The sequence below is a fragment of the Cebus imitator genome, unplaced genomic scaffold (assembly GCF_001604975.1).
Source record: "Cebus imitator isolate Cc_AM_T3 unplaced genomic scaffold, Cebus_imitator-1.0 Scaffold15, whole genome shotgun sequence".
In the NCBI taxonomy this organism is placed as follows: domain Eukaryota; kingdom Metazoa; phylum Chordata; class Mammalia; order Primates; family Cebidae; genus Cebus; species Cebus imitator.
In genome coordinates this window covers 10,996,540-11,011,944 of record NW_016107330.1, presented here as the reverse complement: position 1 = coordinate 11,011,944, position 15,405 = coordinate 10,996,540, and the positions used below count along the sequence as shown (strand labels likewise).

At 39.8% G+C, this 15,405-nt stretch overlaps 1 protein-coding gene across 6 annotated transcripts in view; it reads left to right on the top strand.

The window, feature by feature from the left end:
• Window positions 1-13,303, top strand: part of HP1BP3 (heterochromatin protein 1 binding protein 3) — a 38,023-nt gene extending 24,720 nt beyond the window's left edge. For 5 of the 6 annotated variants that reach the window (XM_037730527.1, XM_017503228.2, XM_037730532.1 and 2 more), the window contains 3 exons: window positions 3,497-3,587; window positions 10,942-11,101; window positions 13,157-13,303. In XM_037730527.1, coding sequence (XP_037586455.1) covers window positions 3,497-3,587; window positions 10,942-11,101; window positions 13,157-13,272 — 367 coding nt within the window. In that variant the 3' untranslated portion in view covers window positions 13,273-13,303. Of the gene's footprint in view, window positions 1-3,496; window positions 3,588-10,848; window positions 11,102-13,156 lie in introns of all 6 variants that reach the window. The other variant, XR_005196545.1, reaches the window with a different exon arrangement.
• Window positions 13,304-15,405: the final 2,102 nt, after the last annotated feature.

Here is a 15,405-nt window from a genome sequence, read left to right as displayed (position 1 = left end):
GTAATCCCAGCTACTCAGGAGGCTGAGGCAGGAGAATTGCCTGAACCCAGGAGGCAGAGGTTGCGGTGAGCCGAGATCGCGCCATTGCACTCCAGTCTGGCTAACAAGAGCGAAACTCCGTCTCAAAAAAAAAAAAGTAAAAAGGAGTGTAGACTTTAAAGGTCCAAATTTATTCTTAGCCTTCAATAACAAAGAATGAAATCCAGCACCAGAAAGTAATGCATAAAGTTCATTTTGAAAGTGTTTGAAAAGTTGGAAAAAAAAAGATTAAAAGCTTCAGAGTTGTTAAAAAAAAAGTGTAGAAAAATGCTTTTTCAATTTCTGATAAAAATGAGCATAAGACATTTCATTTTATTGTAGAAATACTTTATACAGATGAAATTATATTTGTTGGGGAGAAGAATGTTAGTATTTACAAAAAGAAAAATTGGATCTGGGTGCAGTTTTGGGGTCTAGTATTGGATAAAAATGTACTTTTAGGCTGAGCACGGTGGCTCACGCCCATAATGCTAGCATTCCAGAAAGAGTGAGACTCCATCTCAAAAAACAGAAAACATTATATATACATATAAACATCATAGATATGTCCTGAGAATTCAGGCTTCAGTAACACCTGTACACAGAGATAGCATAATGTCTTCATCATTTACACATGCAGCATACAATTCTGAGATAATTTTGTTAGTAATTCCTATGTAAAATTTGCCACTTAACGTCTTGACAGGTCATTTAGATTGTCACATTTGCTCAATTGTAGATTCATGCAGATATATCAATTTGTTTAAATTCGTAATTCATAGACTTTGAGAGTGTTTGTGTGAGATGATTTCTAGAAAATTCTATTTAATCCAGAGTTTTTTCTACAGAAGACTACTGTATTGAATGCACATTGTCCTGATAAGTTAGTACCAGTATTTTCTTGCATTACTGAGCCATGCAATTAGAATTGCTGAAGTTTCCGTCCAGAAGCCACATTTTCAGAAAATCAGTAGTGGCCATCAGAGTGCTGAATTAAAAGGGTAGTCAAATTTTGCGAAAGAAGAGGGAATTATAGAAGCTGAAAGTTCTAAATTAAGGTGCTGATATTTTCATGCTTCTTATATGCTGAGTATAATGGTTGATAGTCAGACACAATCATGGATCAAAAATGCGTTGTATGATGCATTTAAAGATGGAAACATGCCAGATGCGGTGGCTCACACCTGTAGTCCCAGCACTTTGGGAGGCTGAGGTGGGTGGATCACGAGGTCAGGAGTTCGAGACCAGCCTGGCCAATACGGTTAAACCCCACCTCTACTAAAAATAGAAAAATTAGCCCGGCGTGGTGGCGGGCGCCTGTAGCCTCAGCTACACAGGAGGCTGAGGCAGGAGAATTGCTTGAACCTGGGAGGTGGAGGTTGCACTGTGAGCCAAGATTGCGCCATTTCACTTCAGCCTGGGCAACAGAGTGGGACTTTGTCTTAAACAAAAAATTTTTTTTAATTAAAAAAAAGTAAAAAAGATGGAAACACATTTCGCTGTTCTTTCTTCAATAAACAATAGAGTTTATTTGGCTCATGGTACTGCAGGCTGTACAAGAAGCATAGTGCAGGAATCTGCTTCTAGTGAGGGCCTCAGGAAACTTAGCAGAAGGAGGAACTGTCACATGGCAAGAAAGGGAATAAGAGAGAAGGGAAAAGTGCCACAGTCTTAACCAGATCTCATATACTTTTCTTTTCTTTTTTTTTTTTTTGAGATGGAGTCTTGTCGTCCTGGCTGGAGTGCAATGGCGTGATCTCAGTTCACTGCAACCTCCACCTTGTGGGTTCTAGCGATTCTCCTGTCTCAGCCTTCCAAGTAGCTGGGATTATAGGCGCCTGCCACCACGCCAGGCTAATTTTTTTGTATTTTTAGTAAAGACGGGGGTTTTGCCATGTTGACCAGGCTGGTCTTGAACTCCTAACCTCGTGATCCACCCACTGGCCTCCCAAAGTGCTGGGATTACATGTGTGAGCCACTACGCCCTGCCCAGATCTCACACTCGCTGATTACTGCCAGAAAGGCACAAAGCCATTCATGAGGGATCTACCCCCAAACACCTCCCAGTAGGCCCCAACTGCAGCATTGGGGATCCCATTTCACTTTTATCTTCCTTGCAACTGCCAAATATCTGAGACAGGTCTCAGTCCATTTAGAATGTTTTTTTTTTTTTTTTTTTTTTTCAAGGTTAAGGATATGCTGTGACACAGCCTCAGGACATCCTGACAACATGTGCCGAAGGTGGTATGGGCACAACTTGGTTTTATACGTTTTAGGGAGACAGGACACATTAATATATTAAGGTGTACCTTGGTTTGGCCTGGAAAGGTGGGACAACTCAAATCAGGGAGGAGGCTTCCAGCTGATAGGTAGATAAGAGACAGTTTCATTCTTTTTGAGTTTCCCATTAGCTTTTTCAAAGGAAGCAATCAGATATGCATTTATCTCAGTGAGCAGATGGATGACTTGGAGTTCTGTCGTTTGTCCCAAGGAAAAACTAGGTGTATTGGGTCCATGGAGACTCTGAGTTGGCTTTGAAGAAGGTGTGTTTTGAAATTTTCTAGGGTAATTCTGTCATATGGCATTAGAAATCAAATGTTAAAATCTACAGCCAGGCATGGTGGGCTACGCCTGTAATCTCAGCACTTTGGGAGGCCTGGAGTTCAAGACCAGCCTGGGAAATGTAGTGAAACCCCACGTCTATGGGAAAAAACAAAAAAACAAAAAAACATGGTGGTACACACCTATACACCCAGCTAGTCCCAGCTACTTGGGAGGTTGAGGCAGGTGGATTGCTTAAGCCTAGGAGATTGAGGCTGCCTTGAACCAAGATTTGCCATTGCACTGCAGCCTGGGCAACAGAGCAAGATTGTATTTAAAAAAAAAAACTTACGTAAGCTATAACTCATACTCTCTTTTTGGTTTTTCTCTATGTCAAAAAGTGAGCATAGCCCAAGATGCAGTACCTGTGCTTTTCTCTAAACATACTAATTTATTTGAAGAACTCTTTGATTCTTAAATTTAAACCTAGTTATTTCAAGAGTTCTCTTGATTTTCTTAATTCCGTCTATGCATTTCTGATAGCCTGGTGTTCACAGCTGGCCTCAGAGAATTCCAGAGTTGGATGAGACTTTTAAGATATCCATCCTTTGCTTGATTACTCACTTTGATCACTGCTGTGGTCCAATGGCAATCGGTGGGTTTTTAGAATGCTTTGGCAGTTTAGAAATTCGTTCTATATGTTATGAGATTATGTATGTATAGATAATGACTTAGCTTCTTTACTTGAAAGGAAAGAGTACCTGTTGTTAAGAATGCCAGCAATTTCTTACTACTTTTTTCATTTTGCCAAACTAATACATATAATAATAATCAGAACTCTGGATTTGGAAATAATCCTGGATCTATTTCTTTACATTTTTCTTTTATTAATGTATTTATCACTGTTTTTTGTTTTTTTGTTTGTTTGTTTTTGCAGGCCTCAGCTGTTGAAGAATGCTCTGCAGAGAGCAGTAGAGAGAGGCCAGTTAGAACAGATAACTGGCAAAGGTGCTTCGGGGACATTCCAGGTTAGAGACCAGAGGCTTGATTGTAGAGAAGTGCTTTTTAAAGTTTTTGGTTTCAGGACCTCATTATACTGTAAAAATTTATTGAGGGGGTCAGGCATGATGGCTCACCTCTATAATCCCAGCACTTTGGGAGGCGAAGGTGGGAGGATTATGACGTCAAGAGATCAAGACCATCCTGGCCAACATGGTGAATCCCCTCCTCTATTAAAGTACAAAAATTAGCTGGGCATGGTGGCTTGCACGTGTAGTCCCAGCTACTCTGGAGACTGAGGCAGGCACTCCAGCCTGGTGACAGAGTGAGACTCCATCTCAAAAAAAAAATTTATTCCTCAATAAAGGAACCCCCGAAGAACTTTTGTTTATGTGGGTTAGAAATTGACAATGCTGGGTGCAGTGGCTCACACCTGTTATCCCATCCAGCACTTCAGGAGGCTATGGATCACCTGAGGTTAGGAGTTCGAGACCAGCTTGGTGAAACCCGTCTCTACTAAAAATACAAAAATTAGCTGAATGTGGTGACACGCGCCTGTAGTCCCAACTACTTGGGAGGCTGAGGCAGGAGAATCGCTTGAACCCGGGAAGTGGAGATTGCATTGAGCCGATATCACACCACTGTGCTCTAGCCTGGGTAACAGCCTGGGACTCCATCTCAAAAATTAAAAAAATAAAAAAACACTGAGGAAAAATTGAAGTATTTGTTGATTTATTTAAAAATAATAGTTGTAAATCCATTACCTGTTAACATAAATGACATATTTTTTGGTGAAAAATAACTATCCTCCTCCGCCACCTCCCAACCTTTGTTTTGAGACAGGGTCTTGCTCTGTTTCCCAGGCTGGAGTGCAGTGGCACAATCACAGCTCACTGTAGCCTCTATTTCCCAGATTCAAGCGATTTTTCCAGCCTCAGCCTCCCAAAGTGCTGGGATCATAGGCATGGGCCTGTAGTCTGTCTTCTCCAGTTTTTTTTTTTTTAATGAGAAGTCAGGCATTGTTTACATTTTTGCAAATGTTTTTAATGTCTGGCATAACAGAAGACAGCCAGTATCTGTTTCCGTTTATTTTGGGTTTCTTATTTGAAGAAAATCGAACCTCGCACAGAAATAGTTAGAAAAGGGTGGAATATTTTGAGATAACTTTCAGATAGTTGTAGAAATTATTTTTTGATACTACACCGAAACAACAAATTTTTTTTTTTTTTTTTTTGAGACGGAGTTTCGCTCTTGTTACCCAGGCTGGAGTGCAATGGCGCGATCTCGGCTCACCGCAACCTCCGCCTCCTGGGTTCAGGCAATTCTCCTGCCTCAGCCTCCTGAGTAGCTGGGATTACAGGCATGCGCCACCATGCCCAGCTAATTTTTTGTATTTTTAGTAGAGACGGGGTTTCACCATGTTGACCAGGATGGTCTCGATCTCTTGACCTCGTGATCCACCCGCCTCGGCCTCCCAAAGTGCTAGGATTACAGGCTTGAGCCACCGCGCCGGGCCACAACAAATCATTTTTAAGCAGCTTTATTGAGGTATGATTTACATATCATATACAATTTAATTTATATAATTACAGTATAACTCAGTAATTTTTAGTAACTTTATAGAGTACAACTATCACAGTCCAATTTTAGGACTTTTCTGTCACCCAGAGAAGACCTTTATAGCCATTTCCAGTTACTCCCTATTCCCACCAGCGGCCTCAGGCAACCTCTAGCCTGCTCTCTCTGCACATTTGTGTTTTCTTCACATTTCCTATGGATAGAATCATATACTATGTGATCTTTTGTGTCTGACTTCTTTTAGCATGATTTTTTTTGAGTTTTATACTCCACGTTGCTGCATGTACCAGTAATTTCATTCTTATTGTCCAATAGTATTTTATTCTATGGATGTCACCTTTTTTTTTATCCATTCCTGAGATGATGATGGACATTTGGATTATTTCTACTTTTCAGCTAATTATGAATAATACTGCCTGTGAACATTTATGTTCAAGTCTGTGTAGATATGTTTTTAGGACTTGCTGGACCATATGGTAAATTTACATTCTAAGCAACTGGTAGTGTTTATAAGAGCTCAAGTCTTTTTGTTTTGTTTTGAGATAGGGTTTCACTCTCACCCAATTGCGTGACCTCAGCTCACTGCAACCTCCACCTCCTGGGCTCATGCAATCCTGCCATATCAGCTTCCCTAGTAGCTGGGACTATGGGTGCACACCACCATGCCTGATTAATTTTTGTATTTTTTATAGAGATGGGATTTCACCATGTTGCCCAGGCTGGTCTTGAACTTCTGGGTTCAAGGAAGTAATCTGCCTGCCTCAGTTTCCCAAAGTATTGGAATTACAGGTGTGAGCCACTGCATTTGACCAGGGTTCGTTTCTCCATATCCTCCTCAATATTTGTTATTCTCTTTTTTATTATAGCCATACTAGTGGATATAGGTATCTTACTGTAGTTTTGATTGGCATTTCACTAATAATTACTGATGTTGAGCATCTCATGTGTGTAAGGCCGTTTATTTTCTGTAGTGAAATGTATATTCAAATCTTCTGCCCATTTTTAAAATGGGGTTATTTGTTACAAGAATTCCTTACTCTAAATATAAAGTCTCATCAGATTTTTTTCTCCTTTTCTGTGACTTTCTCAGTAATGTCTTTTGAAGTTTTTTTTTTTTTTTTTTAAATCTCTATTTATCATTTTTAAAAATTGCTTTTGCAGTTTTATGGTTATCTAAGAAACATTGCCTAACTAAAGGTAATGAAAGTTTACTTCTATGTTTTAAGAGTTTCATAGTTTTGGCTCTTATATTTAGGTCTATGATCTATATTGTTTTGTTTATAGTATGAGGTAAGGGTATAATTTGTCCTTTTGCATGTGAGTATCGATTATTCCAGCACATTTTATTGAAAAGAAAACTCCTTACTGAATTGCCTTAGCATCTTATGAAAATCAGTTGACACAAATACAAGGGTTTATTTCTGGATTCTGAGTTCTCTGTTGTTCTTCTCTGTGTGTATCCTTCGTGCCAGTACCACACTGTCTTAATAACTGTAGCTTTATAGTGAATTTTGAAATCTAGAATTAGAAGCCCTGGTATCTTTTTCAGGAATGTTTTGATTATTATGGGTCCTGTAAATTTCCATTCAGATTGTCCATTTCTGCTCCCCTCCCAAAAAAAAAAATACAAAAACAGCTGGAGTTTTGGTAGAAATTGCATTTAACGTGTAGATCCATTTGGGGAGACTCACTGTCTTTACAATGTTGAATTTTCCAATCCATGACACAGAATGTCTCTTCAGTTTCTCTCAGCAGTGTTTTGTAGTTTTAAGTGTATGGCTCTTGAATTTTTTTTGTTAAATTTATTGCCTAGTATTTTATTCTTTTTCCATGCTATCATGAATGGTGGAAGTGTTTTTTAATTTTTGTTTTCAGGTTGTTCATGCTAACCTGTAGAAATACAGTTGATTCGTCCATTGCTCTTGTATCCTTCATCTTTACTGAACTCACCAGTTCTAGTAGTTTCTTTGTGAATTCCTTACAGTTTACTATATACAGGATTTGTTATCTGCAAATAAAGACCATTTTACTTTTTCCTGTCCAATCTGCATGTCTTTTACTTCTTTTTATTGCCTGATTGCTGTCAATAAAACTTCCATTACAGCGTTGAATAGAAATGGTAACAGCAGATATCTTTACCTTGTTCCCCATCCTGGAGAGAAAGCATTCAGTCTTTCACCATTAAGTTAGCTGTAGGTTTTTCATAGATGCCTATTGTTAGGTTGAGCAAGTTCCTTTCTATATTAGTAGTTTATTGGGAGTTTTTTGTTTTTTGGTTTTTTTCCCACGAATGGCTATTGGATTTGTCAAATACTTTTTCAGTGTCTATTGAGCTGATATGTGGTTTGTGTCCTTTGTTCACATGGTCTGTTAACATTATTAATTTTGTGGTAAATTCCTTAAAGTTTAGTTGCCTTGTGGAACCTGAAACCATAATCAGTGAATTTCTTGTACTGTGTTATCTTAAAATTCATTGAACTTTGAATAGATATTTTAATCCTGCATAATTTTGTAGCACGGTACATTGGTCATTTCAAAAACAGTGGTTCAGAGTTACATCAGTTTTCCAAATGTTGGCATTTCATTATATATCATAAAAAAAATCACAATCACTGGTATTGGCCACTGATCTTATAAGAACAGTATTTAAGTATTGGGAAGATAACAAATTCACAGTGATGGACACAGGTTTTTCAGAATTTAAATTTTCTCTTGAAAGGTTGAATTTTATCATTGGCAACAAATACCATTATGTTTTGACATGACAAACTCTTGTAGTTCATTTTCAAGATACTGTCTACCTCATAACCAAGTGTCTGAATAATGGTAGTTTAGCTGTCAGTTATTCAAGTAAAAAAAAACATTCCAGGAAAAATGTAGCTAATTCAGCTCATAACTCTAATAATTACACAAGTGCTTTTCCTGGATACCATCATGTCTACATATGTAGCAGATACGGGTTATGTGTTGCTGTTTCATCCCACAAAATATTCTAAAGACACATATTCAAAAGTTGAGATTTAATGAAATAATATTTAGTACTTTACCAAGGGCATTCCTAAGTGAATTGGTTCTCTTTTTTTAAACCGTAGGTACATAGTAATAAAGAATATAGTAACTACATTTTTTGCCTCTGCCTTGATCTGTCGTAAGCTTACGGCCGTTTTACCCACCATTGCTTCTGCACCATAAGTGCAAATGTCAAGACAGTGGAAAGGCCAGATGTAGTGGCTCATGCCTGTAATCCCAGCACTTTGGGATGCCATGGCGGGAGAATCAGTTGAGGTCAGAAGTTTGAGGGCAGCCTGGCCAACATGGTGAAACCCCATCTCTACTAAAAATACAAAAATTAGCCGGGTGTGGTGGCAGGCACCTGTAACCCCAGCTACTCGGGAGGTTGATGCAGGAGAATTGCTTGACTTGGGAGGTGGAGGTTGCATTGGGCCGAGAACGTGCCATTGCACTCCAGCCTGGGCGAGAGAGCGAAACTCTGTCTCAAAAAAAAAAAAAAAAGTGAAAAAGCAAATAACATCTTAGGATTTTGTTTTTCTGTTTGAGTTTGTTGTTTTTTTGAGACAGAGTCTTGCTGTAACACTGAGGCTGGGGTACAGTGGTGCCATCTCGGCTCTGCAACCTCCGCCTCCCAGGGTCAGGTGATTCTCCTGCCCCAGTCTTCAGAGTAGCTGAGATTACAGGTGTCTGCCCAGCTAATTTTTGTATTTTTAGTGGAGATGAGATTTCACCGTGTTGGCCAGGCTGGTTTCGAACTCCTGACCTCAAGTGATCCGCCCACCTCTGCCTCCCAGAAGTGTTGGGATTACAGGCGTGAGCCACGGCGCCTGACCCATCTTAGTTTTATTATGCAAATAGTTTTGACCTTGGAGATCTTCTGAAAGGGTGTCAGGAACCCCAGAAGGTTGTGGACTATTCTTTGGGAACCACTAACCAGTTTTGTGGAGCATTTCTGATTTTCTCCTTTTCCCTTTTTGCTTATTACTGCTAACCTTTGTTCCTACACCTTTCATTTTCAAAGTATGTAATTTTCTTTTGTATGATACTCTAAAATATTTTTTATTTTATTTATTTTCAGAGACAGGGTCTTGGTCTGTCACTCAGGCTGGAGTACAGTGGTGTAATCATAGCTCACTGTAGCCTCAACTTCCTTGGCTAAGCCATCCTCCCACCTCAGCCTTTCATGTAGCTAGGACTACAGGCATGCCACCATTCATAGCTAGTTTTTTTATTTTTAGTAGAGAGAGGGTCTCGCTATGTTGCCCAGGTTGGTCTTGAACCCTTGGCCTCAAACAGTGCTCCCTCATTAGCCTCCCAAAGTATTGGGATTATAGGCATGAACCACTGTGCTCCCTGATACCCTAAATATTTATCAGAAATTTTCTTTGCTATTTTCCTCATAGGATTACAAGGGCTATTTATTATTTTTTTTATAACTACAGTTGACCCTTGAACAACATACGGGTTAAGGGTCCAGATACCCCATGCAGTAAAAAATTCGTGTATAACTTTAGATTCCCAAAAAACTTGACTATTAATAGCCTGCTATTGACCAGAAGCCTTAATTGCTAATACATATTGTGTATGTTGTATGTATTAATAATGTACTCTTACAATAAAGCAAGCTAGAGAAAAAAATGTTACTGAGAAAATCCTAAGAGAGAGAAAATATGGCCTGGGCGTGGTGGCTCACTTAAGGGAGGCCAAGGTGGGTGGATCTCCTAAGGTCAAGAATTAAAGACCAACCTGGCCAGTGTGGTGAAACCACATCTCTACTAAAAATACAAAAAGTAGCCAAGTGTGGTGGTGGGCACCTGTAATCCCAGCTACTCAGGAGGTTGAGGCAGGAGAAACGCTTGAACCCAGGAGGCAGAGGTAGCAACGAGCTAAGACCGCGCCTTTGAACTCCAGCCTGGGCAACAGAGTGAGACTCCATCTCAAAAAAAAAGAAAAAATATATTTACTGTTCATTAAGTGGAAGAGGATGATCATAAATGTCTTTATCCTTGTCATCTTCAAGTTAAGTAGGCTTAGGAGGACAAGGAGGTGTTGGTCTTGCTGTCTTGGGGTGGCAGGCAGAGGCAGAAGAAAATCCACATATAAGTGGACCAGCACAGATAAAATTGTGTTGTGTTCAATGGTCAGCTGCACTTCATTTTCTTGAGAAAAATGAACTATTCTCAAATAAAGGAATCTTTTTTTTTTTTTTTTGACAGAATCTTGCTCTGTCACCCAGGCTGGATGCAGTGGCATGATCTCGGCTCACTCAACATCTGCCTCTTTGGGTCAAGTGATTCTCCTGCCTCAGCCTCCCAACTGACTGGGACCACAGACACCCACCACCACACCCAGCTAATTTTTTTTGTATTTTTAGTAGACACGGGTTTTCGCCATGTTGCCCAGGCTGGTCTCGAACTCCTGGCCTTCAGTGACCGCCTACCTCTGCCTCCCAAAGTGTTGGGATTATAGGCATGAGTACCCAGCCAAAAGAATCTTAGTTTATTAGGGATATAACTGGTTGACCTGCTTATTGGGGTACGGTTGTCGGTATCTTTGGGTTAGGCTGGATGGAGGGTAGATGGAAGGAGAAAATATCCATGAGAGGGTTGGGACTTCTCAGTTAGAATGAATACCTGGTGAATGGGAAGAGAAAGTCCCTAAGCTGACAATTTATTGTAAAACGTATCTGTGCTAATGCAGGAACTCCGACCCACCTGGTGCAGAGGAGTCTTGTCTTGACCTGCTTTGGGAGAGTGTTGTCTTGATGCTTTTCTCTTCCTCCTTGGAAAACAGCTGAAGAAATCAGGGGAGAAACCCCTGCTTGGTGGAAGCCTGATGGAATATGCAATCTTGTCTGCCATTGCTGCCATGAATGAGCCGAAGACCTGTTCTACCACTGCTCTGAAGAAGTATGTCCTGGAGAATCACCCAGGAAGCAATTCTAACTATCAAAGTAAGACTCAGTTGTGTATATTTAACTGGGATTAGGAGAATTTTCTTTTGAAAGAACTGTAGCGATCATGCTATTAATGTGAAAGTATTAACTACTGACTGTGAAAACCAAGAGGGAACAGCTTTACAAATTTAATATTTACAAAAAGAAAAATAAATAATCAAAACTGAATTCTTTATTTAAAGCATCTGCTTATAAGAAGTTGATTTACTTTGCTGTGAAGATTTTTCTGATACTTACTGTAATTTAGATAAACCTCTATGTTCAAAGCACCTCTGAATTAATACATTTTTTCCTACTTTGAAATGTTTACCTAAAACATCTCATGTTACTTTGAAACTAAGCCAGAACTTTAGAATACTTAGATTATTTCTTACTGACTTAAGCCCCACATCAGAAAATACTTTATTTCAGTAAAGTGTATTTACTCTAGGAGGTGGTGATTTGAGATGAGACACCCTGCCTTATCAGCATTATCACATATGGATTGGTGAGACTGGGTGACTTCTCAATGAACTACTAGAAGAGGCAGTGATGTAGGGTGGGGGATATGGAAATTAAGTTTAACAGAAGAAGATAAGCCAGAATATGTTATTGTAAATAAAAAGGTAATTTTGATGTCTTAATACTGACTTTTAACATATATGCAATATGTTTTGTTACGGTTTTTGCTTTCAGAGACAGGATCTTGCATTGCCTCTACTAAAAGTACAGTGGCTCCATCATAGGTCACTGCAGCCTCAAACTCCTGGGCTCAGGTGATCCTCCTGCCTCAGCCTCCTCAGTAGCTGGGATTACAGGCATATACCACCACACCTGGCTAATTTTTAAATTTTGGGTGGTCTTGCTATGTTGCCCAGGCTGGTTTCAAACTCCTGGCCTCAAGTGATCCCAAAGTTCTGGGATTAGAGGCATGTACCACCACGTCTGGCCAGTATGTATTTTTAAACATTATGAAGGAATGCTTTTCTGATTATTTTCTTCTTACCTACTTTGAAAACTGCTATTTTTATCTTTTCTCATTGTACATATTGTATATATGCATATTGATCCTTTTAGGCTATTTCATGATTTTCTGTTTCCAAATGTTTTAAGAGAAGATGAATTTGGTTAAGAAGCCTTTCAGTTTCACTGATATTTATAGCTGTTTTTTGGATACTGAATCACCATAAAATTTGGATATGTCTTTGTAGGAAAGATGAGAATGAAGGAATTCAGGAGCCAGGATACTGTTTTGTTACTGTTTACTGATTTATGAAAAATTGGTTCTGTTCATCTTGATAAGATACTCTCCTACACCGGGCACAGTGGCTCACACCTGTAATCCCAACACTTTGGGAGGCCAGGGCGGGCGGATCACAAGGTGAGGAGGTCAAGACCATCCTGGCCAACATGGTGAAAACCTGTCTCTACTAAAATACAGAAAATTAGCCAGGCCTGGTGGCACGCACCTGTAGTTCCAGCTACACAGGAGACTGAGGCAGGGGAATCGCTTGAACCTGGGAGGTGGAGATTGCAGTGAGCCGAGGTCACACCACTGTACTCCAGCCTGGTGACAGAACAAGACTCCATGTCAAAAAAAAAAAAAAAAGATTTTCTTCTAGATGATTATCAATACCTGTAGGTACACAATAGATGTTTAAATGAATCGAAATATCCAGTATCTCACAAGATTAGGCCTGTCTTGAATGAATGAATCGAAATAAATATTTAGTTTTAGGTATGCTGTTTATGTGCTACCTTAGAGCAAGTCAGTTTGACTCAATGGTCTCTAATGTATCTTTTCATTATAACACTTGTCAGGTCTGGTGGCTCATGCCTGGAGTCCCAGCACTTCGGGAGGCCAAGGTGGGAGTATTGCTTGAGCCCAGGAGTTTGAGATGTTTGATGAATTAAATAAATACCTTTGAACACATAGGATTCACTTAGCGCATGTCAATACTGTATGTGACAGTACATTAAGTTGATACCAATTGATGGGCATCTGTTTGTGGTTTAGGGAATTATCTAGTCTGAATAACTAGATAACTTTCGTTTCTGAATTTTTTTGTTCAGTGCATTTGCTGAAAAAAACCCTGCAGAAATGCGAAAAGAATGGGTGGATGGAACAGATCTCTGGGAAAGGTTTCAGTGGCACCTTCCAGCTCTGTTTTCCCTATTATCCCAGGTAAGCACTTAGCCCGTAATAGATCACTGTAAATTTATAATCTGATTCTAGGTTACACACTTCATTTAACTTATTTTACCATCATTACTGTTATAGTGAACTGGAGATACAGTCGTCCTTTGTATGGGTGATTGGTTTCAGAATTGCCCACATACCCAAATGTGCATGTACTCAACCCTGTGAAATTCATGTTTCTGAAAAGTCTGTCGTATTTGTTGTGTTTTTTGGTTTGTTTTAGGTTTTTGTTTTTTTTGAGACGGAATTTTGCTTTTTGTTGCCCAGGCTGGAGTGCAGTGGTGTGATCTCAGTTCACTGCAACCTCCGCCTCCTGGGTTTAAGTGATTGTCTGTCTCAGCCCCCCAAGTAGCTGGAGTTACAGGCGCCTGCCACCACACCCAGCAAATTTTTGTATTTTTAGTAGAGATGGAGTTTCACCATGTTGGCCAGGCTGGTTTTGAACTCCTGACCTCAGGTGATCTGTTCGCCTCTGCCTCCCAAAGTGCTAGGATTACAGGTGTGAGCCATCACACCTGACCAAGTCTATCGTCTTTGTATGCAGGCTTCACATCCGGCGAATACTGTACTTCTGATCTATGTGTGGTCGAAAAAAATCCACATATAAAGTGGGCTCATGCATTTCAAACCTGTGTTCAAGGGTCAACTGTATTTGAAAATAAAGATGACTTAAAGCAGTATTATTTTGGAGCAAAAGGTTTTTGTATAAGAATGGGGATTTTAGCTTAGGCATCAGATTATTTGAGATCCTCGGATGGTCATTTTGATGTTCGTTTCTTCTTTATCAAGTAAATGATAATGACAGGTTATTAGAGGATTATGTATAAGTTTTTGTTTTTTGAGACAAGGTCTCACTGTCGCCCAAGCTTGACTCACTGCAGCCTCCGTTTCCTGGGCTCAAATGATCCTCCCACCTCAATTTCCCAAGTAGCTGGGGCTACAGGTGCACGCCATCACACCTGGCTAATTTTTATGTTTTTTGTAGAGATGAGGTCTTGCCATGTTATCTAGGCTGGTATTGAATTCCCGGGCTCAAGCAGTCCTCCTGCCTCAGCCTCTCCGAGTGATGGGATTAGATGTATACGTTTTAATTGTCCAATACCAAGTGGGAAGAACGTTGACTGTTTCCAAGAATCTTAACTCTGCCTTCATTCTGTAAAGACGGGGCACTTATTTGAAAACTTGTCTCTTGTAAATACCTTATTTATTCTTTGAAACAAAAAAATGTGGGTTGGGTACAGTGGCTTATGCCAGTGATCCCAGCACTTTAAGAGGCCGAGGCATGCGGATCACCTGAGGTCAGAAGTTCGTCCTGACCAACATGGAGAAACCCCATCTCTCGTAAAAAATACAGAATTAGCCGGACATGTTGGCAGATATCTGTTATCCCAGCTACTCAGGAGGCTGAGACAGGAGAATCGCTTGAACCCGGGAGGCGGAGGTTGCACTGAGCCGAGATTGCACCATTGCACTCCAGCCTGGGCGACAAGAGCGAAGAAACTTCGTCTCAAAGAAAAGAAACAAAAAAATGTATTGAACACCTCCTGTGGGCTAAGCGTTGTTTCATGCACTGGTGCTGTAAAGCCTTTTGATTTCCAGTAAAGTACATAACATACACCACTAAGACCCTATTTTATTTAGCAAGACTATTGTGTAACTTTCTTTTGTTATTTCTGTACAAACATAAGTGTTACTTGGCTGAATATATGTTATATGAATTTTTCAAACATTAAACATTAAATTTAATTCCCAAAGTCACACACCCAAATGTTATATTCTGCCAGGTGTGGTGGGATGTACCTGTAGTCCTAGCTACTTTGGAATGTGAGGTTGGAGGATCCCTTGAGCCTAGGAGTTTGAGTCCAGCCCGGGCAACGTAACAAGACCCTGTTTCTTAAGAAACACACACACACACACACACACACACACCCTGTTTCTTAAGAACAGGAAACACACACACACACACACACACTCACTCTGTATGTTATCATTTAAGGATGTTAATCAAAAGAATCAAGATTCATACCATTAAGGACAAAAAAGAGTTTAGGAAACCCTTGCCAAATTTCTCTAAAGCTTTGAAGAGATTTAGGACTTTGAAGTCTTTTTTTTTTTTTTTTTT